Here is a 15,836-nt window from a genome sequence, read left to right on the forward strand (position 1 = left end):
TGGTGCATGAGCATAGTGTGCATTCAGCTGCATATGACACAAGTATAAATGTCATGACCATACACGTGTCTGGAAACTTATGTGTGCGCGTGGTTATGCGTAGAGACTTTGGACTAGACTGGGATAGATGGATGTTTTGATACATAATTGATTCTGAATATTTGAAACGGCTTCAACACTCATTTTCATACTCTCTCTTCTCTCCAACAGCAAGTTCACACACACACACACACACACACACACACACACACACACACACACACACACACACACACACACACACACACACACACACACACACACACACACACACACACACACCACTCCGGTTGAATAGAATAACTTGCAGGTTTTGTTATTGTGTTGGCTCATTGAAGATGGCAAGTGCAGAGCTTCTGCGACTGGTTTTAGTTGACATACAAAACAGCAGGTGTGCTGTTTCGAAATACTCAAATACTGCATTTGAGGCAAAGCATACAAGCAAGCCCATATGCAAGCCATGCTACAGAGCAGTGCTAACGAAAAGGTGCCAACACTACAAATTTAGCAAAAGCACATGACGGTTTAATACAAATCTAAGATTTTATGCCTTCAATGTTGTGTCAATTTTTCCCTGTGGTATCGAAAATGGTATTTAATATCAAGTATTGTATCAAAGTCCAAAATTCCAGTATCGTGCCAACACTGGGATGACATTCCACTCCATCAAACACCTGTGTGGCACCTTGACTTAGGCGTGGCACAAGTTACTGCTGGACCCACAGGTGGCAGCAATGCCGCAGTTCTTCAGGATGGGGTTGAAGTGAGAGGCTGTACCGGCGCCGGCCTCTCTCGGTGGGAAAGGCTTCATGGTGGAGAGGATCAGGGCCAGACAGTTTGCCACGTTCTTGTTTGGGGCACAGGCCAGAGCCGGCGTGTGGCCTACCAACAGGCAAAGAATTATCCTCCAGTGTCATTTTTGTTGTTGTCAGGAAACACAGAATGCTTTGGTATTGTATCACAGAAATATAATTATTCCTGCTTACCTTCCTCATCTACAGCCATGACTGCTGCTCCTCTGCTCAATAACACCTGCACTACAGTCGCCAGGCCTTTCCTCGCTGCAATGTGAAGGGGCCTGCATGAGACAGAAAGAAACCTCTTTAAAGCAACCATATTCAACGTTTTTACATGCAATATTACTGGGGCTGATGGCAGGCGAGTCAATACTGTACACATGGACAACGTTCTTCACGTTGATATCTGGGTACCTTGTTTATATACTATTGATAATCAATCATAGTAAAAAATTATTTACCAGCATCATTACAATGCATTTCCTTTTTTATAATACATTTGAAAAAGAAATAACAGAAAAACAGAGGCATCTTAGATGAACAGCCTGCAGCTGACAATTAGCTTAAAAACCCTCAAAAGTTCCGTCCACCTGTCTATGATGGAGTATTAGATTTTGTCATCATATGATGACTTTTTTTCTCGCAATGTTATGACTTAATTTTTCTAAATTTCCGTTGCACGTGTTCTGTCCTTTTTCCAGGTTACAGTTTGTTGTGGTTATATTTAGAGATGTTCGGTATCGGCTCCGATACTACCTAAAACGCTGGTATCGGTAAGTACTGGAGTTTATGCACCGATCCGATACCACGTAATAAAGCCCTAAAGAAAATCTACATTAAAGTAGTTTATTAATGTTCTTTTTCCGTTATAACTGTCTCCAAACTGGAGAATAAAAGAAAGTTTTGGGGCATTCATTGTTTGTGTTTGTTCATGTTTCACAAAGAGTTTAACCTGAGCCAGACCGACAACAAAGATAGAAATCATATCACATCCATACAGGGATAGTAGTATACAGCTGTTAAAACATAATAAAATATATGACACGCTGGTATCAGATCGGTACTCGGTATCGGCCGATACGCAAGTTCAGGTATCGGAATCGGGAAGCAAAAAAGTGGTATCGGGCCATCTCTAGTTATATTGCATGTCCCTAATGATTGTCGTTGCAGCTTATTTAGCTCTACAAATGGAGACATCCCCCCTGCAGTAAGGAGTTCGATCAAGTGTGACGCATGTTTCCATATATGGACATACACTGTCAAAGTGGCCGTGGCCTATTGGGGTTCCCCAGGATAAAGGAACCAGGGATGCGCCGTGCGGGAGCGCACAAAGAGACTCCATACTGCCTTTGTTCCTATTCCCCTTTCCCCGCACTTATTAGAATTGTAAAGTAATAGGCAATAAAATGATTTTCATGCATCAAGAAAACTCTTCTCATTGGAATCTTTCCTTGTACTTAACAGTTCGAATAAAAAACACTGGTATTTTCATGTCCTGCACCATTGACCTGTGTAATCTCTTAACACATACAGTAGGTCTCACTGAAATATGATCTTTACATGCACACTGCATCATGTGGCTTGATACTAAACTTCAGAATCCATACTGGCTGATTTCCTTATTCATAAATTCCAAGCTAATTACTTCCTACATTTCTCAATTTGATCAAGTTTTGATGAGTTTGTATTCCTAATTAACAGCATGCACGTACAGCAGCCAGCGCTTTAGGACGACTCACATTTGGAGAGCGCTGTTTGTTGCATTTATGAGGGAGGAGTCGCTGATCTCTCCAAGGATCAACAGGGCACACATCTCATGACCCTGCAGAATAAAACACATTGTACAATATTGCTATCACATCCTCACCTTGAACAAACTGCCTGAAAATGTAATAACTAGTCAATGTCATAAGTTGTGGCTGAAAATGTAATCAAATCTTTCACTTAATTTAGTAAATTTCAAACCAAACAATATTGTAACACCACATCATGTCTTGTCTGTAACATTCGTACTGTTATGAGCCATTGCAGGGTAAATAAGATACCAGTAGTATGAAATGAAAAATAATGTTAATTTTTAAAACATGTTTGATTACATTCTTAACCCAATTTACTATATCTTAGCAGGTTATTATCTTATCTGACACTTGTTACATTACTGTGGCTACACACATGCAAAATATTTGATTGTGCCACTGCATGCATACAATACATGCATTTGTATGTGTTTGTGTATGTGACCTTAATGCAGGCTAAGTGAAGGGCAGTGTTATTATTGACATCCACCAGGGTCAGGTCTGGCTTCGCTTTGTGCAGCAAGAACTCTGAAATGCAAAAAATAAAGACACCTTTCACAACAAACATAGACCTTTATATTTTCTAAATTAGCAACTTCCAATCAGTGCAACAGGGAAACAGATGTATATGGTGTATTAAAAGGTAACCATCAGTGAGGACTGTGAGGGCAAAAAAAAAAAAAACTGTTCCCACGTGCTAAAAGGAGACATAAGAATTCCTGTTTATAGTGCTTGAAAATAAATTATTAGAGAGGAAAGATGGATGAAAGAGGGACTTTGAATATCTCTTGCAGAAAAACATAATTTAGTGTTGTCCTCCTCTTGAGCTAAAAATTGTCCTTTTTTTAAGGTTTCTCAGATGTAGATGAGGGTAATTTAAATCCCATACCAACAGCCATAGTCTGCCCGCAGGCAGCAGCGACCATCACAGCAGAGCATCCACAATGATCCACAGCATTGACTTCAGCTCCCTGGGCCAGGACCAGCTGGAGCCCAGCAACATTTCCTGAATAAGCAGCAGCATGCAGCGGGGTCCTGCACACACACACACACACACACACACACACACACACACACACACACACACACACACACACACACACACACACACACACACACACACACACACACACACACACACACACACACACACACACACACACACACACACACACACACACACTTCAATTTGCTATCTTTCTGCAAGCTAAGTTGGGTCTTTGCTGAACCTTTCAAGATAACAAAATACTGCAAGTTTAGCAAAATTCTACATCAGAATTATAAATACATTTGAGGTTTGAATAAAATGCTTGTAATGACTATTTTACATATCATAAAAACAGACAATTTTGTGGACCAAATGAAAGGCAATAATAACGTTAAGCTGTGATAAGAGGGATTTAATTGCATACGTACAACCACTGCTTGTAGATGCATGCCTGAATTGAAAATAAACCTAAAACTTACTACATTTGCAATATCCGTAGACTGATCAATACCGGCAATGCTGCATGAAATAGATTTGTTATGTTGAGTTGTTATGATAAGCAGAGCTCAGAGCAGAACCCACCTTCCTTTGGCATCGCTAACGTTAACAATTTGAGGGCCAACAGTCTTCACTAGAAGTCCAGCAGCAACATCATGTCCATTAACTCTGCGTAGGGAGAACAGAGTTGTTACACTTTGAAGAACCACGTTCAATTTAGTTTTATTAATATGTAATACACGTATGCATGATGAGCGTTTACTTTTACTGTAATACTCACAGAGCACAGTGCAATGCGGTGAAGAGATTTCCCTCCTGGTTGCTAAAAAGATTGTTTTCAAGTAAAATGTGTAAACATCCTTCACGCCCTACAGACACAAATGGAAAAAATGATTATTTAAATCTTTGTAAATAAATGGTAATACAGTATCTCACCAAAAACAAGTGTTTTAACTGAGAGAAATGATTCAAAGGCTAAAATAATAGTGTGGATAAAAACTACTGATAAGAGAAAAATGTTCATTCATACATGCTTTTGCCATGTTTATCTGTATTCTTTTCCATATAAGAGCAAAAATCAGGCCCAGAAAATCAGGCCCGACCCCGCATGAACCCAGTTTCCGTCCAAGACCGACCTGAGCCTGAACCTCGCCAGCAGTTTTGTGCCGGGGCCCCGATTAAAAACCAGAATTTCCACCAACTTTTTTTATCCATGCATGTCAGTTGAATACACAGCCCATACATAATTGATGACATTACACAGACTATAAGCATTCATAAAGAAATAAAATAAAACACAGGGCAGGAATCGGGTTGGGTTTGCCCACATTTCCCTGACGTCTCACCGTGGTGGGCAGCCCAGTGGGCGGGCGTGTAGCCTCTGTAGTCCAATATGGAGTCCAGAGGGTCAGCTTTCGTAGCAGCTTTTAGCAAAGTTCGAAGTAGCTCTGTGTGGCCGCGGGACGCTACAAGGTGCAGCGGGGTCCTTCCCTGAGAGTCTCTACACAGAGCAGAGGCCCCATGTTCCAACAGAGCAGATACACAGTCCTCACTGCCCAACATGGCCTGCAGTGGGACAACAAACGTTATGATGTGAGAGATACAACAACACATCTGCAACGCCAAGGACTCTGTAAAGGGACATCTCCCTCATTTACATTATTAAGTTCCATTAACAAAGTGAGAGGACATTACACACACACACACAAGCACGGCAAGTACACTTACAGCTCTGTGTAATGCAGTAAAGCCCTTTTTGTCTGCAGCATCAGCCTTTGCTCCTTTCTCCAACAGGATGTGGACGCAGTCGGTGTGCCGTCCCAAAGCTGCCAGCATGAGAGCCGTCCTGTATACGACAAAAAGAAAACAATAGAAGAAGAATTGACTGCTTTGAGGATAATTCTCTGATTGTGTCAGAATAGTAAAAATCGGTTGGATATTTGGTGGTAAAGTAACCTGCATTATAGGTCTGCAGCTTTCAGAAGAAGTATGTTGTTTGTTAAGTACATAGATCAAACAATCACATCACCATGATGTATCATTAATAAACACACCACTATCATGCTTTGTGCTTGAATGTTAGTTTGAAGTAAGTTCACCCCAACTCCTACACCACTATATTTGTAATCAGCAGCACCTACAGTAAAGTCATTATTTTATAATATCTATGAAAGACAATACCAATATAAACATTTTACTAATCATTTTATACAGTTTTAACAGTATTGTATATTCTGTCATGTCATAACAAGACAAATCTATCTATAAATTGCAGGAATGTCTGTCTGTCTGTCTGTCTGTCTGTCTGTGTTATGTGCATATCTCTCGAACCGTTAGTCCGATGGATTTCAAACTTGACAGGTGTCTCCCTACGGGCACGAGTAAGATATCGGTAAATATATATATCGGTAAAAGGAGCACACATTGGCTTTTGCCGCTGGCCACTCCCCCTCTCACACTACATGCACACTGACTTTGAGTCGTGACTCACTGATCTTTCACTCAACTCTTTAAATCAACTCATCAACTCTCTCTCTCACTCTCACTCTGCAAAAACACACACACAGTCCGGTTCTGGTGGTTGATTAACCCAGATAGATGCGGATTAGCTCTCATAACAGGCCGGGTGGGTAACGCACTTCCATGAGGCTAATGTCTGGTTATTCCACATTTTCAGTGTGATATTTTGTGATTACATTCTGAATCTGCAGCGTTCTCTGTCAGGTAAATCCCTATGTTAGTAGTAGGGTATATAAAGGGGAGTTGCATTTTATGTGGTTTGGGGTCCTTCTGTAAGTAATTTTGGGGTAGACTACAATTTGGTTTTGATGAATTCTACAAGCAGCAATACCACAGGCCAAGCAATCGGCCCGTTCCAAACGGGCCTGCACTAGTTATTTTAAACAACAGTAACGTATGTTAAAGTTGTACATGTCAGGTCTTTACCTAGTCAACCGTTAATAACAAATCAGAGTATAAAACATTACGTGACTCACTGTCCCTGTGTATCTGGACTGTCAATGATGTCGGCACTTTGTTCCCCGTTGACCAGTAAAAGCAGACAATCCATTTGGCCCTCAGCAGCTGCACAGGGGAAAAACAGTAGAAGGGAAATTTCAAGTAAAACAAATATCAGTTTCACATTTTAATTACATAGATTATAAAGTTCTATATATTTTAAAATGTTAACCATAAATATATATATTAATAATATGGTTTATTCTCATAACAATATCCATATCAACACCACATTTATACTGTAGATTGGTAGAAATCTTAACTTATAAGGCTTTCCTTAAACATCCCAGGATCACACACCACCCACACACACCCACCCACACACACCTGCAGCATGGAGAGCTGTCCACTTGCGCTTGTGCTCCTTCAGTGTGTAAGAGGCTTGATGCTTCAGCAGCACCTCCACACATGGGGCAAAACCTCTCCGAGCAGCCAGGTGGAGGGCAGTTCTGCCTTCAATGTCCCGCACATCCAGACTCACCAATGTCTCACAAAGCAACCGCAGTGCCTCACGGTGACCATAATACGCCTGTAACAACAGAATGCATAATAGCAGTAGAGTCAAAGGCTTGTAAATATGTGGTCTTCAAGTTAAAAAGTCACATATTTTCCTGTGTATTCACTGTAATCATGTGCCACTCACAGCTAAATGCAAAGGACTGACTGGAATATTACTTTCAACCTCTTCTAGACAGTTGAACGAAATCTCCAGGAGCTGCAAGATTGAGAGAAGAAAAAACAAACAAAAAAGAACACTTCAACTGGGTCTAGTCTGCAACTGATTAACAAGAAGAAGAAAAAAATCAAAACCTAAGATACCACTGACCAGTTCCAGATGCTGTTTGTTGCCGTAAGCTGCTGCATAGTGGACGGCACTGTAACCGTTACTGTTCTTCAGAGTTGGGTTCGCCCCACTGTCAAGCAAGAAGTCTAAACACCTGAACACACAGAGCACAACATTATAATCTTGTCTGGGTTTTATTCTTCTTACAGCAAGTAATCAAAGAGACCCATTATATGTAGTGTTTTGCAAACATTCACATCTCGATGTCTTTGGGAAATGCATTAAGTTAAATTTCCGTTAAATGAAACATGGCTTTTATGTGTATTGCTATTGTGTGTGTTGCTATTTGTTTTTAAATATCAAGTACACCAAAGCAAAATAAATTTTGTATGCGTTTTTATTACATCAAAAATAAAACACTTTTTCTGTAAAATGTCCAAATTCTTACAAATGTTTACATCATCTTACATAATAAAAGTCATATTTTCACCTTTTCTTGGAACAATTTGGTGTCATAGTTGCACAGATTTTAATGTGACTTTTTTTCTGACCTCTGATTTTGTTCTTAACTACTTTTTAAAAGAACAGAAAAGGTTCGCTTCGCTCTGTTACACCTATTTTATACACATATTTCAACACTACATCTAGAGGTTATTTACTGACTGATTATTGTGGATTCTGCACAGAAGAGCAGATCTATTGTGTAAAGATACACGTTTATCTACTTTATGATTAAGAATGTGTTTAATATGACTGACATATGAGACTTACAGAGAGGCTTCTTGTTCCTTTCTCTCACTGTGGTCAGGCTCAGAGTTCGTTTCCTCTCTGTGGAAAGAAAGGTGGACACTTTTAAAACTGGCTTGAATGAACTCAGGATTTTTAATGAAAAACTGTCCCCAGGATGTTGTCCTTGCAGCTCTGAGTAAAATGAGCAAAACGTTGAAATGGCAGTAAATGCTATCTCACCCACAAAATGTGTGTGAAGCAGCAGCGTAGTGCAGAGGGCTGCAGCCCGTCAGATCCAGCTCATTGACCTCCGCGCCGGCTCTCACCAGGGAGATGGTGCATTGGCTGTTACCGTTAGCTGCAGCATAGTGCAAAGGAGATCTGCGAGGTGCGACAGCAGACAGCTGTGATATCAGGTTACACCAGAGTTAAACTCTTAGCTCCAGCTAATCAGTGCTGCTTACCTTCCCAAATGATCTTTTACATCCAGTTCAGCAGCAGCACTATTTAACAGCAAGTTCAGACAGTCAACATTTCTGTCACAAAAGAAAGAAAGTTGTCAGTAGTGTTTCAAGTAATGACTCCACACTTGAAGCAGAGCTATTAGCAAATAAAATGTATAATACTTCCAAAACGTAAGAAAGAATCGATTGTGTAATTTAAAGCTGCATTTTCATACAGTATTACATTGCATGTATTGTTTATAGTAATATTCTGAAATCATCCACAAGTTTAGAAAACATATCAACACTAAAACAGCAAGACCAGATTTAAGCTATACAATGGATTTTATGGTGACCAAAATCTGCCCAAAAAATAAGCAGAAGACGTTCCTAAATTATTGTCACTATTTAGATATGGGAAATCATTCGTCAAACTGTCTAGATGATTGGCATTACATTGCAAAAATATTCCAATATCTTTAAATATGATCAACTGAGATACTGATCAAAATTAAAGATATTGTAGAATGCAGATTTTTAACAATAAGTCAAACTATTCAGCTGTATGTAAAGTAAAGATAAAGTAATACATATAACATTGTGTGTGTGTGTGTGTGTGTGTGTGTGTGTGTGTGTGTGTGTGTGTGTGTGTGTGTGTGTGTGTGTGTGTGTGTGCTCACCCTCCAGAAGCAGCTGCATGCAGGCAAGTCCTACCGTGGTCGTCTAAGAAGTTTATATCATCCCCAGTTGACGGCACTTGAGATGGCATGATGTAAAAATGGCCTGAACGATACACAACCAACAATAACACTTTGTAAAGTGGAAACATTTTGGGTTGTGTCACCATCAGTAATTAAAATGTTAAAAGGGATAGGATAAATTGACAGATTCTCACCATTGGACAGTAACTTTCGACAACAGTCTGGAAATCCGTAGAGCACCGCCAAATGCAGTGGAAGCATCCCATGAATCCCCTGTCTTTAGAGATCATAACAAAGATAAGTTACTTTAGTATGTGCTTAGTGGGAAACAATTTATTGTATGAAATTGGAGTTTGTTGGTTTGGATGTTGAAGTATTGACAATGACAGTGCAGCTTGATATTTTTTCTGTCGATATAAATTTTTTCTTTTAAATAATTGTTATACTCTTTATTGATCCCCAATGGGGAAATTACAATTAACACTCTGTTGTTATTACACACACACACGCAGACAGACACACACAGGTCCTTTTACATGCACTAATGGAGAGATGTCATGTTAGTAGGCAGCGATTGCTGAACAGGCACCCTGAGCGGGTTGGGGGGGGCGTTGGTGCCTTGCTCAAGGGCACCTTGGCAGTGCCCAGGAGGTGAACTAGCACCTCTCCAGCTACCAGTCCATCTCCGTATTTCTTTCCGTACGGGAATAACACTTAAGCAGAATATTACAGGATCATATGTAATAACTGAGTCAGTGTGTATGTGTAATAATGATTAATGCTTTTCTCTTGCAGCATAACTGCAATAAGAAAATAACACACATAAAACAATCTCAGGTTTGGACAGATATACTGTACCTGGTCTTATCAGCACCGTTTGTCAGAAGAGTGCTGACCAGCAACTCCTGACCATATCTGGCAGCAACATGAAGAGGCGTGTTTCCAAACATATCAGCACAGTCAATCTCCCCGCCTGTGTACAGAGGGAGAAGGAAACATGATGTGAATATGATGTGTTTCAGCTGAGTGAGGACATGCGCTGATATTTGATGTCATTTTATGAGTATATTGTAAGGGTACATTTTCGTTTTTCAGAATCAATGATGTGTTAAAGGTCCCATGGCATGAAAATTTCACTTTATGAGGTTTTTTAACATTAATATGAGTTCCCCCAGCCTGCCTATGGTCCCAAATTGGCTAGAAATGGTGATAGGTGTAAACCGAGCCCTGGGTATCCTGCTCTGCCTTTGAGAAAATTAAAGCTCAGATGGGCCGATCTGGAATCTTGCTCCTTATGAGGTTATAAGGAGCAAGGTTACCTCCCCTTTCTCTGCTTTGCCCGCCCAGAGAATTTGGCCAACCCATGAGAGAGAGACATCATGGCTTTCAAATGAGCAAAGTGGCAGTTGGTCAAGGTCACACCCCCACCCTCCACCTTGCCCCCCCTCTCCTCCTCAATAGCTTCAGACACAGAAATGGCACATCCTAAGGAAAGCTCATTGTGGGACTGGCTCTAGTGGCTGTAATTCTGCACCATGGCTGAATTTTGGGAAAGAGACTTCAGATACAGTATTAGGGGACCACTAAGGTCTATATAAAAGCATCCAAAGAGCACCATGTCATGGGACCTTTAAGAGACAATGCTGGGGATAGTGTAAATATGCTACCATTTTGAATCAGAATCTGGGAGCCCGTGAACCGCCCGTGCATAGAAGCCATATGGAGAGGGCTCTTTCCTTCCTTATTCTGTTAAACAGAGGAAAAGGAAACATGTTCAGTTAAAAGAATGACATAAATCATCTGCACATTGTACATTTAATTCTGTGAACAATGACTACGATCCAGTTATACATCATTGTTTCTTCTTTTTGTTCTTTTCAAATCCACAATTGCTCTAAAAACAGGCTCTTTACCTGCACGTTGACATCAGCACCATTGTTGATTAGCAGCTCGAGACACAGCACCCCGCTGGAGGAGGCGGCAGACAGATGCAGCGGCGTGCTGCCGTTGTGGTTGGGCTGATTGATGTTGGCACCACAGTTCACCAGCTCAGTGGCCACAGTGTCCTGCCCCGTGTGACAGGCCATGTGGAGCGCTGTGTTCCCGAAAATGTTAGGTTCATCAGTCTGAGGAGGAAAACAATTGATGTGTATAAAATGAAACATGCCTGGGGATTTGTAAGCATGAGAGTCTCGAAGAAACACTGAAGATTATTATCAGTGTCAAGAGTCAAGTGACTTTGATGATGATGCCTGGAGGAATCTTTTAGCGAAAAGGAAAAAAAGAAGTCAGGTTTGAAAGATTTGGCTTGTTTAAATGGGGATTTTTAAAACCAATATTAGCTTTAGTTTTGAATGTAGTAATGCATTTTGTGACCAGATGGTATCATCAGCAAAAAGCAGATTACTGACGATGAAGCAGCAACATGATTAGAGACATAGAGCAGGATCAACACGAAACCAAGCCTGGAGCTCTGCAGGATACCGTGTTATTGGTGCCTAATCTTATATCAAACAACGTATAACTACAGCATGCTGTGTTTTGGGAGTGTAATGTTTTCTGACATCTTAATTCTGACTTTAAAGAACTAAGATGTCAGGAAACTAATTAGATAAATTAAGAGTCACAGAACATACAGTACATAAAATACATGACAGCTGTAATCATTTTTACGATTTGAGTTTACTTATAGTGATGGGAGTGAGCTACGTTACCTCCACCACCAATCTCAATAGATATTTGACCACGTCTAACTGTCCACTGGCAGCTGCAGCGTGGAGCGGAGTGTAACCACATTTGTCCTTGCACATGACATCAGCACCGTGAGACACCAGCAGCTTCACCACCTCCACATGGCCTGAAAGAAGAGCTTAACATTTACTACAAGTCTCTGCCATGCAAGCACATCACATTCCACCAATATCTCCACTAGATTTTTTTTTTTGTCAACAACCCCTCTAATTTAAATAGACTGAGGTTGTGTTGATAAGCCAAGCCAGTCATATATTGTTATAATAAATCAACAGCTGTTTTGAAAATTTAGTTTTTTGTATGCGTCTCTTCTCGTTTAAACTTTCAACTATATAATCAAATTCATAGCTATACCAATCAAATAGCCAATGTGCAACACAGCCATCCAGTAAGACAGAGGTGTAAATAAGATTTGACAGCATGTTACATATACAATCCCTGTAAAAACAGGTTGACATTTAACTCTTGTTGCTCAGAGTTAAATGTTGCTTGTTAAAGAGTATATTCTCCAAAAATAGAACGAGATAAACAAGAGAAAGCTTTCATTCTGGGTAAAAAAGTGACAATATATTTGTGTCTCTTAGAAGAATGACACCACTTACCAATGTATGCAGCCCAGTGGATTGCCTGCCTTTCCTTCTTATCTTTGGCACTCACATTGGCACCTTTGCTCAGGAGCAAGTTCACCAACTGCAGAAACATAATAAGTGGGTCAACCAGTGTGTCTGTAACTATAGTCCAGGAGATTGTGTCATTTTGTCTTGACAACAGTCTAGGAAACATACTTGAACAATTACTGTAATAGGGCTCTGGTTATAGGAGCAAATATCAGGTGAAACCAAGTTACTATATGAATCTATATGAAATGCTGCAACAACTGCCAGAAACCAAATAAATGTCCTCCAGTCATTCACTTTTCTAAAGCAAATGTACTTTCCAGCATTGTTATTTATTGAAATTATAACTGTCAAATCTATTACATTAGAGATGGAAAAAGATCAGGAGGAAGACTTTGGTTAATACCATCAACTTTACAGTGTACCTCTTCATGGCCGCTGTGCGCTGCATGATGCAGTGGTGTCCTTCCTGACCTGTCGGCAACATCCAGGCCGCACACATGTGGTATCAGAGCTTGAGCGCAGCCTATGGCCCATTTTGCAGCTGCCATGTGTAAAGGTGTATGCAAGTACTTGTCCTGTGTGTTGACCTCCGCTCTGTGCTTTAGTAGCAACTCCACAGCTTTCTGGGGAAAACACACATAATTCAAACATTACAATATGGTGTTCAAGTCCTTAGAAAAGTCCTTCTCCCTCTATATTTCCAAAAATAGGAACATACTTCATTTCGAGAGGCAGCTGCTCGATGTAAAGGAGTCAGCAAACACTGGTCCTTAGCGTTGACATTTGCACCTGAAATAGAATGCAACATTTTTGAGTGTTGTGGGTGAATTTCAGTTCCTCTGTAATTGACTGACTTACTAGAAAGGCTGATTTGTATGTAGTTGATGATCAGCCCTTTTTTTACTATGACATATTTCAAAGTGAGATAAATGTTTTTTCTACCTGAAGCAATAAGTAGGTCCATAGTGTGGACATCACCCAAATAAGCAGCAGCATGAAGGGGTGTGCTTTGTACTTGGTCCTGAGAGAAAAGAGAAACACATTTTCCTTCTTTTTAAATCAGATAATCTGTGTATTATATGTTATATTCTGACTACAAATGTTTGCACAGTTGACTCTTGCCCTCCATGTCCTTTTTATCAAACAGAAATTTTGCATCAAATGTGTCCAGAAAACGTGCTTACCAAACTGAAAGTAACCAAACACATACACAAGTTTGACTTTTCAAGTAAAGAAAAGCTGTGCGGCAACCAAGAAAGCTACAGTGAGTACAGCAGAACTACATAGAAGATACATATGTACAGCTATGTACTAAGATACATAACTGAACCATTTGTAGAAGCTTCATCTTAACCCTTGACCCAAATTATGATTGCAAATTTGACACCCCAACAACAAAACAACACGAGTGCAGAGTTAACGTGGGATACTATTACCAGTGAATTGACATCTTCATTATGGTTCAACAAAAATGTCACTTCTTCTGCGTTCCGGCTGAATATAGCCTGGACCAATGGAGACTGAAAGAGAGATGAGAAACAACAAAAGAAAATGTTAGAGAAGAGAACATTCCTGCACACTGTCAATCAGTACCACAGTCTGCACTTAGCCTATTATAAGGCACCTCGCACCATGGGACTGCGAGATGTCAGGCCCACATGCAGTGTGCATATGGCTATTTATACCTCGCATCATCGAAAATTGAGATTCCACCATTTATAATAAAATGGACAGCAACCATATAAGTGCATAAACAAACACTGAATAGCATAATGTGCATGAGCCTTCCCAAAAATAAATGTTAAAATTAGGTGCAGTTCATTATGTTTTCCTAGATTCTTTTTGTTGCAGAAAGCAACACAAACCATAAAAGCGGTGATTACGCTTAGTTTCAACCATAGACTGTTAATATTAAGGCAATGGTTTCAACTAACAGCTTTCATCAGCAGACTTGCTGAAACCCACTGGGACCAAAAATACATTCAAGACTGCTGAGATGCCAATAAAACTGTTACATGTCTGAGTAAAGAGTGAGTAACAATCTCTTCACTTTGCAAGTCCAGAATATATATATATATCAATGTTTGAATTGTCCTGAGAAAATGTTTTAATTGAAATGATGCGGTCTGTTTCAGTAAAGATAAAGACATCACGTAAAACTAAGCATTTGACTGAAGAACAATAACACTTTACTTGGGTGAATCATGCACAACTCCTAGCACTTTTAGCGAATATTTAGAAAATTGAGGAATGACTCGCCAAGATTTGTCTTACACAGATAATGTTAAGCAAACGTAAGTAACGTTATACAAAAGAGAAATATGGATCCATTTAAACATTGAAACGTTTGTGTACCAGGTTTTGGACTTCATGTACCAGAAAGCCCATTTACTCTTATGATAGGGTCTAGGTGCATTACACAATTGAAACATCAAACTAAACTAAATCTAATGTTGCAAGGCAAAGAAATTGTAACATCAACTAGCGTTGTAGCAAACTTTTGCTCGATATGTCGCTAACATGAATAGCCAGCTGTTTGCAGTGTTTGTGAGAAGTAAAGTTAGTCTTAGTTATCTAACGTTAAGTTTTATTTACTACCTGGTCCTTGATATTTCTTAACTCCATGTCCCAATCAGTCAGGAAGCTCCTTTATTGAGACTGAGTGTAAAGTTGACTACATGTCACTCTGTAGCAGCTAGTTAGCCTAGCTTTAGCTTAGTTAGCTGATATGTGATGTGTTACACCCAGGTTACACCACATTTGCCAGAATATCGCGAGGGAAGGTAAAGAAACGTGATTTGGAGGCATGTTCCATATTCCATTACACGTCCAAAGAAATAAAATTCAATTTTTCTTTTATTCAAATACAAGTTCTTCATGGACTGAAATCTTAAGGACTTTCACTTTAAGCAACTAACACAGTTGAGATACTTAACTTTGGTATTTTCATTTTATACGACTATATACTTCTACTCGACAATTCAGAAGGAAATATTGTACTTTTTAATCTAATACATTTATTCGACGTTTTAATATTATAATTATAACAATAACAACAACAACAACAACAATAACAAAAATAATAATAATGAACTTTATTTATATCTAAAAACAATAGTTTACAAAATGCTTTGACAGAAGCACAAACAAATTAATACACATACATATGATTA

At 39.6% G+C, this 15,836-nt stretch overlaps 1 protein-coding gene across 1 annotated transcript; it reads right to left on the reverse strand.

Moving 5' to 3' along the window:
- Positions 1–262: 262 nt before the first annotated feature.
- ankrd52b (ankyrin repeat domain 52b) lies at positions 263–15,424 on the reverse strand. The gene is made up of 28 exons (XM_028575121.1): positions 15,262–15,424; positions 14,100–14,183; positions 13,606–13,684; positions 13,382–13,452; positions 13,086–13,286; positions 12,646–12,733; positions 12,007–12,149; positions 11,206–11,418; positions 10,960–11,038; positions 10,151–10,265; positions 9,487–9,569; positions 9,272–9,374; positions 8,613–8,684; positions 8,389–8,529; positions 8,191–8,247; positions 7,462–7,573; positions 7,279–7,350; positions 6,963–7,164; positions 6,614–6,701; positions 5,346–5,463; positions 4,964–5,183; positions 4,399–4,486; positions 4,203–4,286; positions 3,522–3,667; positions 3,078–3,160; positions 2,576–2,658; positions 1,026–1,117; positions 263–921 (listed from the first exon to the last, which is right to left on the reverse strand). Exons 1-28 carry the CDS (start codon positions 15,286–15,288, stop codon positions 731–733), a joined length of 3,135 nt encoding a protein of 1,044 aa, XP_028430922.1. The 5' UTR covers positions 15,289–15,424; the 3' UTR covers positions 263–730.
- Between the last annotated feature and the right edge of the window lie 412 nt (positions 15,425–15,836).

This window comes from Perca flavescens, chromosome 4 (genome assembly GCF_004354835.1).
Source record: "Perca flavescens isolate YP-PL-M2 chromosome 4, PFLA_1.0, whole genome shotgun sequence".
Lineage (NCBI taxonomy): Eukaryota > Metazoa > Chordata > Actinopteri > Perciformes > Percidae > Perca > Perca flavescens.

Coding starts and splice junctions, on each gene's coding strand:
- ankrd52b (XM_028575121.1), bottom strand. CDS start 15,288: ATGGAGTTAAGAAATATCAAGGACCAG. Junction 11,419..12,006: donor TATTGAGATTGGTGGTGGAG/GTAACGTAGCTC, acceptor TTTCCTCCTCAG/ACTGATGAACCTAACATTTT. Junction 7,351..7,461: donor ACAAACAGCATCTGGAACTG/GTCAGTGGTATC, acceptor TCAATCTTGCAG/CTCCTGGAGATTTCGTTCAA.